General features: G+C 38.9%; 2 protein-coding genes across 2 annotated transcripts; one reads left to right on the top strand and one right to left on the bottom strand.

Annotated features, from left to right (window-relative positions):
* On the top strand, positions 1 to 7,667 carry ercc2 (excision repair cross-complementation group 2). Its single transcript, XM_055196498.2, has 23 exons — positions 1 to 286; positions 423 to 522; positions 663 to 740; positions 822 to 884; positions 979 to 1,092; positions 1,214 to 1,330; positions 2,453 to 2,569; positions 2,661 to 2,784; positions 2,870 to 2,966; positions 3,051 to 3,184; positions 3,341 to 3,509; positions 3,612 to 3,730; positions 3,814 to 3,883; positions 4,018 to 4,087; positions 4,397 to 4,498; positions 5,044 to 5,107; positions 5,195 to 5,316; positions 5,742 to 5,834; positions 5,952 to 6,024; positions 6,118 to 6,188; positions 6,270 to 6,413; positions 6,487 to 6,630; positions 7,439 to 7,667. The coding sequence occupies exons 1-23, from the start codon at positions 282 to 284 to the stop codon at positions 7,529 to 7,531; spliced, it is 2,283 nt and encodes a 760-aa protein (XP_055052473.1). The 5' UTR covers positions 1 to 281; the 3' UTR covers positions 7,532 to 7,667.
* Positions 7,668 to 8,950: 1,283 nt separating this feature from the next.
* Positions 8,951 to 17,651, bottom strand: klc3 (kinesin light chain 3). The gene is made up of 13 exons (XM_055196500.2): positions 17,400 to 17,651; positions 13,606 to 13,817; positions 13,278 to 13,508; positions 13,119 to 13,194; positions 12,052 to 12,277; positions 11,879 to 11,966; positions 11,610 to 11,711; positions 11,276 to 11,449; positions 10,560 to 10,659; positions 10,356 to 10,405; positions 10,145 to 10,275; positions 10,000 to 10,066; positions 8,951 to 9,922 (listed from the first exon to the last, which is right to left on the bottom strand). The coding sequence occupies exons 2-13, from the start codon at positions 13,813 to 13,815 to the stop codon at positions 9,836 to 9,838; spliced, it is 1,542 nt and encodes a 513-aa protein (XP_055052475.2). The 5' UTR covers positions 13,816 to 13,817; positions 17,400 to 17,651; the 3' UTR covers positions 8,951 to 9,835.
* Positions 17,652 to 18,990: the final 1,339 nt, after the last annotated feature.

Raw genomic sequence — 18,990 nt, 5'->3', positions numbered from 1 at the left:
TCCATTTCGATTATTTAGGTCTATAAACAGTTCCACCCCAAACCTAACCATCATCCAATGAGATAAAACATTGCGAAGGGCTTTCAAACGAACGACCAATTAGAGAAGCAAAACAGATTACGCGTTTTAGTTGCGACAGCGTCTCGTGCTATTGCTAATGCCTGATCGACCCTTTACATGACTGTTGTCTTTCCATACCACTAATGTAGATAGAAACGCATTTATTTGCGAAAAAGTGAAAAACTGACCTCGAGAGCTGCAAAGTCTCGCCACAAGCCAACATGAAGTAAGTAAAACGTTAACCCTTAACGTAACGACGAAGTTAATAGCATTGCTTCAAAGAGGAAAACGCAAACAATTGGTTTTTATAATCGAACAAGTAGGTTTTAAATTTCTAATACATCTCTTAATCATCACTTTAGGATAAACATCGATGGGTTATTAGTCTACTTTCCGTATGACTACATTTATCCCGAACAATACTCATACATGCTTGAACTCAAGAGGACACTTGATGCAAAGGTATGCTATTAGCCAACATTATTTAAACTACATATAGTTAACTGACATAATCTTATGTATTTGAGAAAGATAAATACCGTGAACCCAGATTATCCCAACCCACTAAGTGTGTATTTTCCCCATCTATTATGACTACACAGGGTCATGGAGTTCTCGAGATGCCTTCAGGAACAGGAAAAACGATTTCTCTTCTTTCCCTCATCGTTGCTTACCAGAAGGTAAATAAGATATGATTATAACATTTCAAAGTGATAACAATCTGACAGCTGTGCATCATGGTTTATATTGCTCACTTTCAGGCTTACCCATTAGAAGTGACTAAACTCATCTACTGCTCTCGGACTGTCCCTGAGATAGAGAAGGTATTTATGAACTAATATTATATACATGTTTATAACCCACTGTTTGAGTTGTTCATTGGTTAAACCTCTATGTCATATCTTTACCATATCACAGGTTGTAGAGGAGTTAAGGAAACTTATAGATTACTACGCAAAGGAAACAGGAGCCCAAGCCAACTTCCTTGCGCTTGCACTTTCTTCACGAAAAAATCTGTGCATTCACCCTGAGGTTGTGCGAACATAAGTATTTAAACGGACAGATTTGTGATAATTAAAAACTATATTTGTGGTTTCAATAATGCAAGTGCAAGTGAATGCATTGCTAAGCAGGACTGAATATGTGTTTACAGGTGAGCTCTCTGCGATTCGGAAAAGAGGTAGATGGAAAGTGTCACAGCCTGACAGCGTCATACATACGAGCACAGCATCACAGTAACCCAGGTCAACCTGTCTGCAAGTTCTACGAGGTATAAAGAGTGTCTTAAACACCTAGTATATGGGTCAGTGACAAAAACGGTTTGGCAAGATGAGAAATTCAAAAATCTTTTTAAAAAACTTGTTTTAAAAGCACGCCACAGGTTTATTTCAATGCACATAGTGTATTTATGTTAATTTTATGCAATAAAAAATACATTTGCACCATTTTATGAAAGTGAAGATAAGACTAAATGATCCTGAAAATGTCAAATGGTGTAACTGCCATTTGCGCCAAAGAATGAGAAATATTAAATATTTTATCCACCTTGATGGCATGTAAGCGTAAAAAACATTTAAATATAATTTTATTAGTTATTTCTAAATGTAAATTTTAATGCATTTTTGTAATATTTGTCCGGACATATGCTGAAAACAGCTCTGTTTTTTGACAAATGATGTAAAAATGTATGTAAAAAAATCATATTACACTAAACTAGATGATTATATTTTATTCCACATTTGTTTATGAATATATTTATATAAAATACTACAATTACACCAATTGACATTTTTGCAATTATCCCCCAAATATTCTTTCAAAATGAAATAAAAACTGACATTTTAGACTTGGTCCTCAAAAAAGAGAATGTATGCAAGTAATCTGCAAATTTATTTTGAAATTTTAAACCTTTAACATTTAATTGAATCATACAGCCACAAAATAATTAACGTCACGTCACTGACCCATATGTGTTTTATGCAGGGTTCCCACAGGTCATGGCATTTCTGGAATATTAAGGAATTTTAAAAGGTCTTTTCCAGACATTGAAACTCTGGGAATGAATTTTTTTTTTTGTCCAAGTCATGGAATATCAGGAATTTTTGTTTGTTGCTTAAAATTTAAGTTTCCATTTATGAAAATGTAATCTGCTTATTAACGTAAGGAATACCATTTCGGGATCCAAGCCTCTGCTGACTACAATTTAAACAGCTGTTTATTGGCACTGTTTATTCATTTCACGCATTTAAGCTACATTTTTATAAACTCACAGTGTACACTATATTATCCCGGTCATGGAAATTCTGCTTTTTCGTCAGTAAATCAGGGAATTTGACTTGGAGTGGGAACCCTGTTTAGTTTATTCACTTATATTGTATTTCTCTGTTTGCAGGAATTCGATGCAGTAGGTAAACAGGTGCCCATTCCTGCTGGCATATATAACTTGGATGATCTAAAGGACTTTGGGCGTAAAAAAGGCTGGTGTCCATATTTTGTGGCGCGTTATGCAGTGAGTAAAAAATGTATATAAATTTAGTATATAAAATAATACATGCTTTTAAACGATAAATTAATGTTGCTTTTGTTTTTAAAAAATTCAGATTCTCCATGCAAACATAGTAGTGTACAGCTACCATTACCTGCTAGACCCAAAAATTGCAGACCTGGTCTCGAAAGAGCTCGCAAAAAAATCTGTAGTTGTTTTTGATGAGGCTCACAACATAGGTAAGCAGCCCATTACTTACAATGCTTACAATTGTGCTCCACGCCAACAGATTGTGGTTATTAAAGTCAATTTTGTTCCCTGTAGATAACGTGTGTATTGATTCCATGAGCGTCAATATTACCAGGAGGACGCTGGATCGCAGCCAGGCTAATGTGGAAACCCTGCAAAACACCATTAGCAAGTGTGTCAGAAATACTGAGAGAGTGATTGCACTGTATTTATATTGCATAGGTAATACAATGTATTTTTACTGTATTCTTTAAAGAATTAAGGAAACAGATGCTGCCAAACTTCGAGAAGAATACAGGAGATTAGTCGATGGTCTTAAAGAAGCGAATGTTGCCCGAGAAACTGACATTTATCTCTCCAATCCAGTTCTGCCAGATGAAATTCTGAAAGGTCAGATTTATTACTTAAAGCACACTTAAAATTGCACTAGTTAAAATATCTGCAAACAAATAATGCTAGAGCTTTTTAATGTTCCTTTTCAATTTGCTTGCATATGCATAACAGTATAATGTATAACAGTCCACATGAACCTATATCTCATTTCAGAGGCTGTGCCTGGCAGTATCCGCACAGCAGAGCATTTTGTGGGCTTTATGAAGCGTTTCCTTGAGTACCTGAAGGCTCGTCTGCGTGTCCATCATGTGGTGCAGGAGAGCGCGCCTCAGTTCCTCAAAGACATCTTCGAGAAGGTTTGCATCGACCGCAAGCCTCTGAGGTAAGCCACCGTTTGTGCCATTATATAGGAAGTAGTGATAGTTTTTGATTGAGCAAGTGAAGCCTTTCTCACCTCAGCGTATGTTATCTAACCCACTACCAGATTTTGTGCCGAAAGGCTGCGGTCATTGCTAAGGACGTTGGAGATTGCAGATATTGCTGACTTCTCAGCCATTACTCTGATCTCTCACTTTGCAACGCTTGTCAGCACCTACAGCAAAGGTAATGAAGCCCTATTTGCCTTATCTTTCATCCTAACAAAGCTCAAGGTGAGAACCTTAAAGTGAAAAATACTTTTCTTTTAGGTTTCACTATCATCATTGAGCCCTTTGAAGATAAAACGCCAACAATAGCAAATCCAGTTCTTCACTTCAGGTGGCCATAGACTCAGTGTTTCTTTAAAAAGCAATGTTTTTCATATATTAATTTTCCTTATTCTGTATTGAACCCTGTGTATATGTAACGTATGCAGTTATTTACAGACTGATTTGTGTTTCTTTTCTCTGCAGTTGTATGGACCCCTCTATTGCCATAAAGCCTGTGTTTGGACGCTTTCAGACAGTCATTATCACATCAGGGGTGGGATACACACCTAATATTAGACTAAGCTCATCCTGCTCACTAATCTTTTCCCTAATAATAATCTCACTGTTACACTCATGGCATCTGTGTAAAGCACACACTATATTGTCACCTTATAAGCCTTATGTTACAAAAGCGTAAGGCTGCTTGTCAAACCAATGAAAATACTTTTATCCAACACCAGTAGCGAACTGGTAAATCATTCACTGATGCAAAACGTGTATTACTACAGGCCATTAGAGACCTCACTGTACTGTTAGCATAAGCAACCTGTAGAAAAGTCATCTTCAATATCTCCCTATTTAGACGCTGTCTCCGCTGGACATCTACCCACGTATCCTCGACTTCCGACCAGTCACTATAGCATCCTTCACCATGACACTGGCACGAACCTGTCTTTGCCCTCTTGTGAGTTGTAACCGTGGCAACGCAGGATGTCATTGCAATAAGACTGTTAAAATGAGGTTAAAGGGATAGTTCAGCCATAAATGAAAATCATGTATATGATTATCTTTTTTCAGAGGAACACAATCGGAGTTATATTAGAAAATGTCATGGCTGTTCCAAGCTGTATAATGGTAGTAAATGGTGCTTCTGATTTAAAGGCCAAAAAAGTCTATCTATCCTTCACAGAAGTTATCCAAACGGCCGTTACGACGATGCGTGATCATGAGAGCCTTTCCAGCGTAGGATGTGGCGTCATGTCTCGTATGCTACATCCTAGGTCGGCTGTTACCAGAACCTAGTTATTTCAGTTTGTAAAGTTTTTATATATTTATTTTTTTCCCCCCCGGACAAAACAGAAGGCTTTTAGGGTGAGTAAATCATGGGGTAATTTTCATTTTTGGCTGAATTGTTCCCTTAAGTTGTGAATGGTGATATGGTAGTGTGGCATCCTATAAATGCATATTAAACATTATTCGATGCTCTTATCGACAATATTTTTGTTTCAGATTGTTGGACGAGGCAACGATCAGGTAGCGATGACTTCCAAATTTGAGACCAGAGAAGATTTTGGTATGTTATGTGATTTTGCTAGCAGTAATTTCTTTTTTGTAATCCGTGCCATTGAAAGACGTCTTTTTTATGTAATGCATACCATAGCTGTGATCCGTAACTATGGAAACCTGCTGCTGGAAATGTCCGCCATTGTCCCTGATGGAATCGTGGCGTTCTTCACAAGTTACGTGTACATGGAAAACATTGTAGCCTCGTGGTATGAACAGGTATAAACGGGCAACTTCTTGGATGAAAAGTTAAAGCAACACTAAAGAGGGTTTTTTTTACCTTAAAAAAACGTTTCCAAAAAAGTTTCAGTCGTTCATCCACTCGAAACAGGGTGAACGGCACTTTCACATTCTCTTTGCAGCCCTCTATCGGCCAAAACCGCACTAAAGAAGTTTCCAACCGTCGGCTCGCGGTCCTGTAGTTCGAGTGAAAACTACAAAAACTTGCTTTATGGCAGACCTACAATCCAATCAGAGCCAGCTTTGCTGCAGTAGGCTAAATTATTTACGACAGTGGTAATGGACAATTCCGCTTCCAACCTGTAGGGGGAGCAAAGAGCAAAAACTCTGTAGTGTTGCTTTAAGGTATTATGTATTAGCTTGACTCTTTAAAGCACAACTGGATTGTTTTGCCGGATTTGCAGGGCATTCTTGAAAACATTCAGAGGAACAAGCTGATTTTCATAGAGACTCAGGATGCGGCCGAGACGAGCATGGCTCTGGAGAAATACCAGGAGGTTAAGAAACACTCACTGTTAATCCTCCATAATCCTGTTTTCCTCAATCATGTTGTCTTTGAGCATCCTGTTTTAAAGTAATCGCTGTTATCTCGCCGGCTGTTGTGTGTTTTTTAGGCCTGTGAGAATGGCAGAGGAGCGATTCTTCTTTCAGTGGCCAGAGGAAAAGTGTCTGAGGGAATTGACTTTGGTAGGCACTCTATACTGGATCAACTATGATTAGTTTCAATCAGAAATAATCAAGTATGTCATTTGATTGATTGATTTCTTTTCTAACCTCCAGTTCATCATTTTGGCCGAGCCGTTATCATGTTTGGAGTGCCATATGTTTACACTCAGAGCCGTATTCTCAAGGTTATCCCTCATAGATCCTCGATTCATAGATATTTTCCTGGTTGTTGATATAATATGCTGACTCTTGTTTGACTAAATCAGGCACGGTTGGAATACCTCAGAGATCAGTTTCAAATCCGGGAAAACGACTTTCTGACCTTCGACGCGATGCGTCACGCAGCACAGTGTGTGGGTAGAGCCATCCGAGGCAAAACCGACTACGGCCTTATGATTTTTGCTGACAAGGTAGGTAAAGTGTTAGTTTCTTGCTTTAAGTTATTCTTGGATGTTTATTTTATATCATCACCCTTTTCTCCAGCGTTACGCACGAGCAGATAAGCGAGGGAAGTTGCCCCGCTGGATCCAAGAACACCTTACGGATGGAAGCCTAAATCTCACCATTGATGAGACTGTGCAGTTATCTAAACACTTTCTACGACAGATGGCCCAGCCCTTCAGACGGGTAAGATCAATGCAGGGATCACCACATTACCCTAAAGTTCAGGGTTGGATCAGCATCCCAGATCTTCAGTGGTCTAAACGTGCAGTATTGTTTTAAAGGAAGTTAATGCTATCAGTAAGCTGGGTAGCACTGTTGCCTCACAGCAAGAAGGTCGCCGGTTCAAGCCCTGGATGGGTCAGGAGGTCTTTTTGTGTGGAGGTTGCATGTTATCCCTGTGTCAGCGTGGGTTTCCTCACACATGCCAAAAACATGCAAGTTAGGTGAATTGGAGATACCAAAATGCCCTCCCCCAACTTGTGTATGGATTAACTAGTTCTTGCCATAAATATAGCCATAGATGCTGGAATGGCATGAAGAATTAAGACAGTAGGGTTTTAGTTTTTTAGGTGTTAAATAATGGCGCAAATCCCAGTAAATTGACGCATGCAAACTTTAGTAAATCGCATTGCATGATTCATTTTAATACTCTTCTTCCATAAATTTCACATATGAAAGGAACACTTCTACAAATGCATATGCATAATAAGGTCAGTCGCAAAAATGACTCTTCACACCTTTTCAGCTGCAATTTTTCACTGCGTGTCTTTAATAAATTCTGACAGTCTGACAGCAAAAGAGGCGTTTGCGCCGGTGCAAGGTTTAGGAAATCTGGCCCTTAGTATTTATTTAATTATTACAATTTCAGTTCCTCTGGGTTTTTAAGGTTATAGCGGTATAGCATTTTCATATTTAAAAAATAAGATGATCTGTATACTTAATGCTGAATTAAAAGTGATTCTGACTGACTGGTCTAATATTTTTTTGGCAGGAGGATCAGTTGGGTCTGTCTCTGCTGACCCTGGAACAGTTGCAGTCTGAAGACATGCTCCAGAAAATTGCCCAGATTGCTCAGCAAGCCTGAGATTTTTACATGGGAATTGTGTCAACTACCTAACATGTGTATATATATTTATACATTCTTTTTTTAAAAAAAAACATACTTTAACTGTTTTCTACAACAATCCCAGTGGCATTAATAAATGCTGTTCTTTCTTATACCCTGTGTCTTTAATATTACTGTTATGCATTGTTATGGTTTGGATTAAAGGTGGGGTGCATGATCTCTGAAAGCCAATGTTGACATTTGAAATCACCTAAACAAACACGCCCCTACCCCAATAGAATTTGGACTTTCTTTTGATAGACCCGCCCCACACATATGCAACCCAGGCAACGATGTCGGTTAGTAGACACGCCCCTTACTGCTGATTGGCTACAAGTGTGTTTTGGTAGTTGGCCCGACCCCCTTTTCCAAAGTGTTTTTCAAAAATCATACACCCCGCTTTTAAAGGGCACATATTATGCCCATTTTTACAAGATATAATACAAGTCTTAGGTGTGGAAAGAATGCGTCTGTGAAGTTTCAGCTCAAAGTACCCCACAGATCATATATTATCGCTTGTCCGAAATGCCTCCAGTTGGGTGCGAGCAAAAACGTTTTTATTTTTAATTGCAAATGAGCTACAAACTCCTTTACCAACAGACAGTGAGCACTTCTGGTTAAAACTAGATCTGAGTCCTGTGAATAGTCTGAGACAGTATCTTTAGCCACATTAGCGCTACAATGTGCTAACAAACACATTAAGAAATGCTTTTAGGTAAAATTAACCAGTCAGTCAGTGGCCATATGCGGGGCTTTGTTTTTGTGATGTCACACAAGAGAATCAGAATGAGACTGCTTTGTTTTAATAGGGATTAAAAAAAGGAAAAGGTGAGGGTAAATATTTTCCATTGTAGGGTGGTTGTGTTCAGAACTGCCAAGTTACACACATTTATGTCCAGATGATTTTGCATAATATGTGTCCTTTAATGCTCTCAAAACGAGCTGCAGAGGGCACACAAATGTCACAGCTGGAAGTGTTTCTCAGAATAACCACACATGAATCTACATTTTTTTACATCAGGGGTTCTCAAACTGGGGTCCGGGGCCCCCAGGGGGGCCGTGAGATGGTGCCAGGGGGACCCCAGTTTTATGACATTTTATAAAATACATTAATTTATCATGAATTCTGTGAAATTAAACCTAAAAAAAAACAAGGCAGCACTACTTTGTATAATTTAATGTTTTGTTTAATTAAAATGTGAAATTTTAGAACTGTTTTTTGTCATAAATTTTCTTTGGGGGGGCCGTGAAGGAATGCACCGTATACAAAAGGAAAAAGTTTGAGAACCACTGTTTTACATTGTGGGGACTTACTGGAAGCTGAAACTAGGAAGTGGAGCTTAGCAGATGATTGGTTATTATCTTTATTTTAAAGATAGCCGTTTGTTGATAGACACATTTTGATTTGTGGTGTAGATTTTATTTGGGTCATCAAAAACAAACAATGAATAAATATGTTCCTTATGTAATATGCAACATTTAACCGTAACAGAATGTAAACCCAAAAACTGATTTGCCACTAGCTAGCTAGAGTTATATGAATGTAAAATTTTTCCCATTAGGTTCTGCTTATAAAAAATGATCTATTCTATTAAAGAGTTTACATAAATATCATTATAATAAGATGTGCTTGAAATGGAAAGTCCCTTATTTGGTACTACAGTACAACAGTTTGACATCGGAATTGTACAAATAATCTCATGAAAGTCGTGTACAATTGCATTCGTTTTGGAACGTAATGTGCATTTAGTTAAGTGCAATTTAAAGTGAACATTTCCAGGTCTGGATAAATCTTAAAATCAATTTTAATACTACTGTTATCTATTTTATGATGCATTAAGGACATGGAATGTATTACACATTGGCTACAGTATGCTACAAAAGTAAACATTGCACAGTGTATCCTGCACTACACAGGTTACACACATATAACATGGTAACAATTACATTAGTAGCAATGTGACTTATTAGGAAAACAATAGGTTAAAATTTTCTGTAACATTTTATAGTGCAACTGGGTTTGAAGTGTATGGAGACCAGTACCAGAACCATTTTTTTAAAAAGAGCTTTCCTTTGGTAACGTCAAATGAACTGTGGTTTTCTTTTCCCAGAATTATACTTACAAGACAGTTTTGACTCAACAATGTGAATACCCACATTTATCATCCACATACTATTACTCACATACTTAATATGATCTCTGCAGTCATTACAGGTCATCTAGATGTCAAGTTGACAGCTTGTCAGGGTTCTGATGTCACATGGATCTGCTGGAAGTGGAGGTTAGCTATCTCCAGTCAGAGATGAGCGACGGGCTAAGCTTTGTGTGCTGGAGCTCAGCCCCCGTGTGTCTGTCAACCTGCTGGGCATCTGAAAGGACAACATCTGAATTGTATTATCTGTTAACCAATTTCTGATATCTGTGAAATGGATGCTGGTTTTCTTACCATGGCGATCTCTTGGCTTTCTCTTACACCCACATTAAGCACATTTAGGGAATTAGCTCTTTTCATCCTGTTTATAAACATAAGAGTACATTTAAACATTCTGCTCCATTTTACAGCAGTGGTAAGAGGTTTAGCAAAAACTTACCCAGCAGTTCGAGAAGTTGTTTCCTGGGTTCCGACTCCTTTTAGCTTCTGAACAAGTTTTTCACTGCTTCGCCTTATAGATTCCCGGAGTTTGGTGAAGGATCCGCTGCGCTTTAGAGTTCCCAGACCATCCTAAACATGCCAGAAAGAAATGATTTAAAAATGTGTGACTTTTGAGGAGATACTGTACACATCATTTAAACTGAAGATACCTGTCTAGAGCTTCCTTCCTCTGTTTGTATCCAAACCGGCCGGCTGTCCCCTGTACAGATGTGACAATAATAAATCATTTCTATTATTACTACCGGAGATCAGAACAGATAGATATACAGGTTTCATGTAAGGTATTTAAGTTGTTTTCCCCGTGAACAAAACAAACAGAACCTGACTGAGGTGTAAAGGGACATGTATTTTACCCTCCACTGAGCCAAACTCCTTGTCATGAGCACGGGTCAAAATTTCTTTATAAAGAGACTCGGCCTGCCTGTACTTCCCCTGCTTGAGGTAGCATGAGGCCTGCAAAGCAGATAAAAACAGATGTGTTTTATTCACACATAATATTATTACGTCCAATGCACCGCATGTACACAGACCAGTGGCGGCTCATGACTGCTCATCCGAGGGGCGCAAATTCAAAATAAGTGTTCGGAGTGTCATGTGTGTTGTTCGTGTTTTCAAAATATGTGTTTGTTGCGTCATGTGAACTATGTGCATCACGTGTTTTGTCAAAATAAGTGCCTGTGCGCACGCGTCAAAATGTTCACAAAATACACGCAAGACACTCCCTTAACTCTGATTACGCATGAGATTATGTGAGTATCTGGCAAATGCGGGTGTCTCTTTTATCATAAACCCTTTAGACGCATCTGCAACAGGCACTTATTTTGACAAGACACGTGATGCACATAGGATCACTCGATGTGCATATTTTGAAATTACGAACCACACACATGACGTGCTACATACATGTTGTGACGAACTTCGCATCGTGCGCCCTCGAAAAAAGAAGTCACCGGCCGCCACTGCTACAGACAGTACACTACTATTATTAAAACATTAGCCTTTGAGAAATACTGACCTACGCTGTGATAACACATACAATGCGAAACCAAATAACATTTCCTGTCCTCACCAGATTGTTCTTTGTTTTGGCCACATTTGCATCATCAGGTCCCAATCGGCTCTGATAAATCTGCAGGGCGCGTTCATAGTACTGCTCCACCTCCTGATATTTGCCCTGGTTCTGGCATAAAAGGGCCAAGTTATTCAGCTGCTTGGCCACATCAGGGTGGTCTATCCCAAGCACCTATTAACAAAGAAATATCAGGTGTCAATTTTTCCAAAAAGAAATTAGAATAAATAATTACATTTGATTAATTTAACTACAACATGATACATATCACCATGCATCACATACACTAAATAAGAGCTGTGAAAGCTTATAAATATATTTTTTGTGTCTGTACCTTTTCCCTAATCTCCAGAGCTCTTTTACACAGTGGCTCTGCCTCTTTGTACTTCCCCCTTTTTCCATACAGCACAGCCAGGTTATTCAGAGTAGCTGCCACCTAAATACAACCACAGACATAAACTCAAGAATGAATGGCGTGTATGGCCCTGATGAATAATTCCATAAATGATTCCCTAAAAATCAAAAACAACTTTGATGAAAGGTTATGAAGACATTTACTTAAATATCAAACAGTATCGCATGGCGTTTTCAAACAGTACATACTGCTGGATGGTCCATGCCTAGTGTCTTCTCTCGTATAGCCAATGCATCATTCAGGAGATTGGCGGCTTCCTTGTATTTGTTCTGATCCCTGCGAAAGCACCGCATTAATTTTCAATTTGTTAATAGCATATGTTAAATCAATGTGATGATACTGTATATTCTATACAGTTTACCTGTAGACTAAAGCCAGGATATTGAGCATGGTAGCAACATCTGGGTGGCTGTGCCCTGAGGATTTCTCCAGGTCCTCCAGCGCTTGCTTGCAGAGCGGCACGGCCACCTCATAGCGGCCCTGAGAGGCGTACTGGATCACTAGGTTGTGCAGTGTTCTGAGTCGGGCTGGGATCTCATAACCTCCCTGCTGGGCAGCTGCGGCTGCTCTACTGTGGGGCTGCGACACTGCAAAGACATCTTGCGTTAACATGTCTTCTTGCTATATAGTATAAGAAATAAAGGTGCTGCAGAGACTGAACAATGATGGAGAGTTTAAAGGGACACTGAAAATATGCTCATTTTTCAGCTCCCCTAGAGTTAAATATTAGATTTTTAAATCCATTTAGCCAATCTCCGGGTCTGGCGGTACCACTTTTAGCATAGCTAAGCATAATCTATTGAATCTAATTAGACCATTTAGCTAAAAATTAAGAGTTTCAATATTTTTCCTATTTAAAACTTGACTCTTCTGTAGTTACATTGGGTACTAAGACCGACAGAAAATTAAAAGTTGCAATTTCTAGGCAGATATGGCTAGGACCTACCGTCATTTTGCCGTAATAATCAAGGACTTTGCTGCCGTAACATGGCTGCAGGAGGCGCAATGATATTACGTGGTGCCCAAAAATAGTCCCCTGCTATTGAAAGTTACCAAGGGGACTATTTTTAGGCGCTGCATAATATCATTGTGCCTGCTGCAGCCATGTTACAGCAGCAAAGTCATTGATTATTACGCCAGAATGAGAGTATAGTTCCTAGCCATATAGGTTTAGAAAATCGCAACTTTTAATTTTCCGTCAGTCTTAGTACACAATGTAACTACATGTCAAGTTTTAAATGATGCTAATGGTCTAATCAGATTCAATGGATTATGCTAAGCTATGCTAAAAGTGGTACCGCCAGACATGGAGATCAGCTGAATGGATCCAAAACAGTAAAAATCAAATGTTTAACTCTAGGGGAGCTGGAAAATGAGCATCTCTTCAAAAAAAGTGGAGTGTCCCTTAAAAAAATATGTGTGCCGTACTGTGAGATTGCTCCTCTTCATCTGTAGGAAAAAGATCATCAAGGGATTCCTTCCCTGATGTGTTATCTTTATCCTCCTGGAAGAAAAATCATTTTGAGTACAGATTCACAGTGTTATGTCAAAATTGTGATTGGACTGATTTTCTGGATAAACCCTCACCAAAAGTGCCTCTTCGTGGTCATACTTGCGTATGCTGCTCATGAACTGCAGATGTCTGTTTTGCTCCTCTAACGTAACCACTTCCTGTTCTTTCTCCTGTAGTTGCTGTTGAGCACGGGCCAGCTCGTCCCTCAGCCACTGGTTCTCCTGACACAGCCTCCGCACCTGAGCACGCAGCTTCTGCTTCTCCGCCTCCAATGAACCAAGGTGTGCTGACAGCGCCATCATCACCTGTAAGCATCAAATAGAGAAAAGCTGTTTATTTATATATATAATATATTGAAGTGGAAATGCTTACTAAAAAGATTCACAGAACTGGTCTGCTCACCTGTGCTTCCCCTAGGCCCAGCTCAATCTTCTCCAGTGACTCCAGTATGATACTGGTCTTCTCCTGTTCCAAGCTGCTGCTCTCTATGGATGTCTGGCTCTGCAGTGGTCCCTGCAAGCTGTCCAGCAGCGTGCGGTTCTCCCCTCGCAAAGCCTCCAGCCCTGCGATCACCTGCCGCGTGCTGCATAAGATCTCCTCCCCTGACAACATGTCTGTAATACAGATTTTTTTTGTGTATTTAGAGATTGAATTAAAGGTACACAGAAATATAATATAACATAATTTACATAATATATTATCAGTGGTGTATAAAGACCTTACATAATGAGTTTCGATTATGAACACAGGAAATTTCGCACGATAAGCAGGAACAAATTTCAAAGATAGTGTTTGGAATGATTTTCACAGAAAATTCAAGGGAATAAAAGAAAAGGATTTGGGTGAAGTCATGGAGACAGCGGGAACATGGTCTGTAAAAGTTCACTTTGTGCTGAACCTTGACTGCTTCCGTTTTTCATCATCTCGCTTTCTGATTGGATATTGTTTCGTTTCACGTGATAATCTCAAGAGCGTGCACGCGTTTGTCCTCGGGGTTCCCCACACACATCAGAATTTCTGATCGTAAATATTAAACATGTTTAATATTTACGATTCGTGACCAGGTTCGGACACTCTTAACACACCTCACACCAAGGGAAAATCTGATAGGATAATCTGTAGAACCATCAAGATAATCGGGACATAGCAAGGATTGTCAGAAGGAGGGAAATCAGCCGAAAATCAGCCAGATTATCTTGGTGTGTACCCAGCATTAGAATAAGCTGTTTTTATCACCATACACCGCGGGTCTCCTTACATGGAAGTTGCCATGTTAAACGTCCAACGACAACATGTTTGTCCTGTATGCGTTTTGAAATTGAGGTGTGAGCTGTGGACTAGAGGTCTTCTTGGGTCCACTTAGATCTGAAAACCTGAGGTCCAGGGTTCATGTGTGCCTCGGACATCGGTCGGGTATAATATTAGCGGCCTCTGGTAATTTAAAATTAATGCATTTTTGACACTTGAACACCCAAACTCTCTCGCATGTGTGCATCAAGTCCTTTTCCAGCCCCCCCTCTGTTTGCCAAGAGTGCTTGCGACATCGTGTGCCAGGTGGTAGGTTAATTTTTGTTGCGCCAGACCTGTCAAATAATTTTGAATACACACTGTAAGCAGTTACCATGGTGTCGTCTTCAGATAATAAATGAAAATAAATGGACCAGCGCGCCAAATTGGTTGCGAGGCCACCAGGGTTTCTTTCTGTCTGAATGGTGCGTGTGGGGCACACACGTTGTGTTGTTTACATTCGGGTCCAGTTGGGTAAAAAAAGCCACTTGGATGGGTCGGACTCGGGTCAGTTGGAGCCTAGTGGTTAGAGAGTCGGGCTTGTAACCTGAGAGTTGCCGATTTGAGTCTCATGGCTGGCGGGTTGGACTGTGGTGTCCTTAAAGAAAGGCACCTTACCCTAATTGCTCTCCGGCCGCTGGGATAGCTGCCCACTGCTCCGGGTGTGTGTGTTCACGACTTGCATTGCGTGTGTTCACTACTCACTGGGATGGGTTAAATGCAGAGTATGCGTTGCACACTTGACAAGCTTGTCTCTTTCACCTTTACAAATTTTGGCAGGTTTGTCCTGGGTCGGGTCTTTCTTTTTAAAAAATTATTTATGCACGTCAAGTTTGGGAAAAAAGTGATTTGGGTAAATTTGGGTCGGGTCCATTTCTTAGGGCCCGAGAAGACCTTTACCGTGGACTGAGCTGTTGGTTGCAATTTGCTATCTCACCACTAGATGCCGGTAAAAAACCCACACTGAACCTTTAGGCTAGATTTACAATAACATTTATGACCTTAAGGTATGTTTAACATAGCTCAGTGCATCAGGAGCACTGTAAACCAAAATAAAAATGTCTTTGGTAAAAAAAAGTTAAATATAAAAAACTGTATTTGTAAACATTATTGTTGGCTCTATGAAAAGTGAAATGCTCTCACTTGAATAAATATCACTTTTGATGAAAGCGTCTGCTAAGTTAAATAAATGTACATGTAAAAATGTGACAGTGTATAAAAGAGAAACTGGCCTTACTTCTTAAATCAAGAGTTTCTGCATAGAAAGGGAAGAAAAGAGGTGTCTTTTACAAAACTTATAATAATGAATAATATTAAATATGGTATTACTATAGTTGTAAGTAAGTACTTTCACAATGTAAAATTAAATAAGTACTATGGTATTACTATAGTTTTAAAACATACACAGTAAGTTGCACTTTATTTTACATTATTTGCACTTACAGTTTACTCATCCAACAATATGGGTATGATTTTAGGGTTAGGTACAATTTCACAATACAAGGCTGTGAAATAAAGTGCTACCTATGTACTATGGTAGTATAGTAACAAATATGAAGTACCATGGCATTGCAGCCAAAACTGTACTTGTTTTGCAGGCAATGTGTAACTGTACCAGTACTTTTAGTAGGGGTGTGATCTGTGTTCCTAAATGTACAAACAATCACACCCTTGCTTTTCTAAAGGACAATATACACACACTTTTGCAAACTCAGACAATTTGATGTAATAGGGCCAAAGGTGGCATCTACAGTACATGTAGTCTTATTAAAGGGTCAAGTAAAGCTTCTCAAGCACCCCATCAGATTAATACAAGACAACACGGGCAGACAGGTTGCTAGGTGAGAATCAGTTTACAGGTGGGAACACAGATCCCTCTGAGGAGGTAAGAAACTGAGCTAATGTTTACACCTGAGATCATCAAACGCAACACATGTTTTTAAGCTTCATGTGATAAAACCATAATAAATATACCATAACAAATATTGGATGCATATGTGTAACTATCATTTGTTTTATAGTACATTTTTGCCCTGTGGCTTTTACTGTGCTTTTTATAAATAATATACCCTACCTTGATGACAATGCGTATGTGTATCATATAACTGACTGACATACATAGTAAGGACACAAACTCAAAACTTAAGCAGCATCATCTGTCAGCTCTGACCTGACTGCAAAACAAACAACCTGAAGCAATGGTCCTTATCCAAGACCTAAGCAATAGTTTATATCTCTCATTTTCACACTCAGCTGTGACAATAATATAAATTTGATCAAGACACATCTTTTTCACAAAAGGTTGAATTAAAGAGTAAACAATATACTACATGTTTTGGAGTCAGGCTTCAAAATGAGTTGTCAGTAAAGTGACAAGAAACCAAACTAACACACATGAAAAAATACTGCAGGATACCTTGATGTTCACTATAGTAAATTGTAGTACACTGTCTATTATAGTAATTACTACACTTTGTTGATGTATAAACTAACGTTACTTTATTCTGTAGTTTTACTGTTATCTATCCAACCTAAACAATGTGAGTGGTTGGAGATTTATATTCTTTAATATAGAGATATGAAGATTATAGTGACAGGTTAATGATTTTGAAACATAAACGTTAAATTAAATGGACAGACGACAATAAATTAAAAACAATTTAACAAACTTGTTCAACAGGCTTGGCTTGAAGTGCAGTAAGTAGCTTTTATATGAACCGGTCTTATCATATACCAAATACTTTATATTGTACTTAACAATTCAAAATAAACGCAGACAGTATGTTAAAGCGTACGGAGTGTAACAGTTAACATTAAATCTCACAGTAAAGCTGTTTAATCTCAGCTCATATAAAGAGACCGACAGACACTTGACAGCTCATACTTATTTATTTGTTTATTTAACTTACCTGAGGAAACACGGACGGACAAGTCGAGTGAAACGTCCCAAGGCTACTTCAAGCCAGATATTGAAAATAAAATATTACGATAATGGCCTTAAATCCCAGTTTCCTTGACGTAGTGTTGATAAATAAGTCCAAAATAGCCAAGTAAAGCCTCCATCTCGGTCATTCACCGGTCTTGCTCAGTCGGATACAGTCCGAATTAACAGCGTTTACCTGATCCGACAGTTCCCAGTATGCACCGCGGCTTCTGTGTGCTGTAGGTGTTTTTTGTTTCATAGGCGCTGCGCAGACTGATCCGTATATGACATCACAGTAACGCGAGAGCGATTCGAATACACAGCTTTTAAATCGCCCTCGCGGCTCTTTGATGTCAGTTTGCGCAGCGCTGCATGAAATGGAACACACCCGACAGACAGACGTGAGGTGAGCCAAACCAAACCCAAACACTGATGAGTGCGATAGCATGTGAAGCGTGGACTTGAAACAATAGACAGTAAAAGTAATTAAGGGGATTCAAATGGTTCCCGAATGACTTAATGTACAGAGGTGTAGTAGCTAAAACCAGAATAAAATGGTCCAGCTAAAACCAGCCTAAGATAGTAGCTAGTTTTAGCTGGTTTAAAAAAGTGACCAAAACACAGCTAGACAAGCTTGCAACACCAGCTAAAACCAAGCTGGGAGACCAGCTAAAACCAGTTTATGTTGGGATTAGCTGTTTTTTTTTCAGTATGGTCATTTTATAAAGGGATAAGACATTTGTAATGTTTATTATAATGTTCAGAAATGCTTTTTGGTAGAGTTGCTTATCAATGCTTTGTATTTGAGATTCGTTTTGAGATAATCGTTTCGGTAAATACTACTGTAGTACACTTTAATATTTACTATAGTAAACTGTGGTATACTTTTGTATATTGTAGTAATTACTTTGTTAATGTGCACTATAATATTCTGTAGTATTATTAGCTATAATGAATTGATAAACTGTAGTTAACACTCAAGTTACTTTTATATTTACTATAGTAAACTTATAGTATATACTAAACTAAAGTAAAGTATTTTTTGTGAGTGACATCTGTATCAATTTACATTTATTTGTTTAGCTGACACTCGCAAATGAATATCTGTTTATTTACTTCAGACACACACAAATCAATCTGGACAGACTCTGCATAGGAAATGCAAAGGGAGGAGTTTGTCTCTGACGTCACATTTGGCATAGTTTCAATAAAGCCTCTTAGGGCAAGTTTGGGTCAGAAGGAGGGGGTGTTGTCGGTGTGTATAAAATAGACAGCATTAACATTTGCCCCATCAGACTGGCCTAACCTGATGAAAGAGAACCTCACAGATCATAAAAGCAGGTGATACATCTGCAGTAGGCATCATCTTAAGTTTAACATACAGATTTATCACAAAGCTGACAGAGATGAGAATGAGGGAAGAGGGAATTAAACTCGATGAGCGAAACAGATAAGGGATTTATATTGATGGAAGGACAAAAATCAACGTGTGATTTGAGAAGAAATGTCCAGGGATACGAGGAGAAAGAAGTGGAACAACTGGCCGGGCAGATATATGAGACTAAAGTGATTGATGG

Source organism: Misgurnus anguillicaudatus, chromosome 24, assembly GCF_027580225.2.
Source record: "Misgurnus anguillicaudatus chromosome 24, ASM2758022v2, whole genome shotgun sequence".
NCBI classification, from domain to species: Eukaryota; Metazoa; Chordata; class Actinopteri; order Cypriniformes; family Cobitidae; genus Misgurnus; species Misgurnus anguillicaudatus.
The sequence above is the reverse complement of the archived record's forward strand: the minus strand, read 5'-3'. Positions and strand labels throughout refer to the sequence as shown.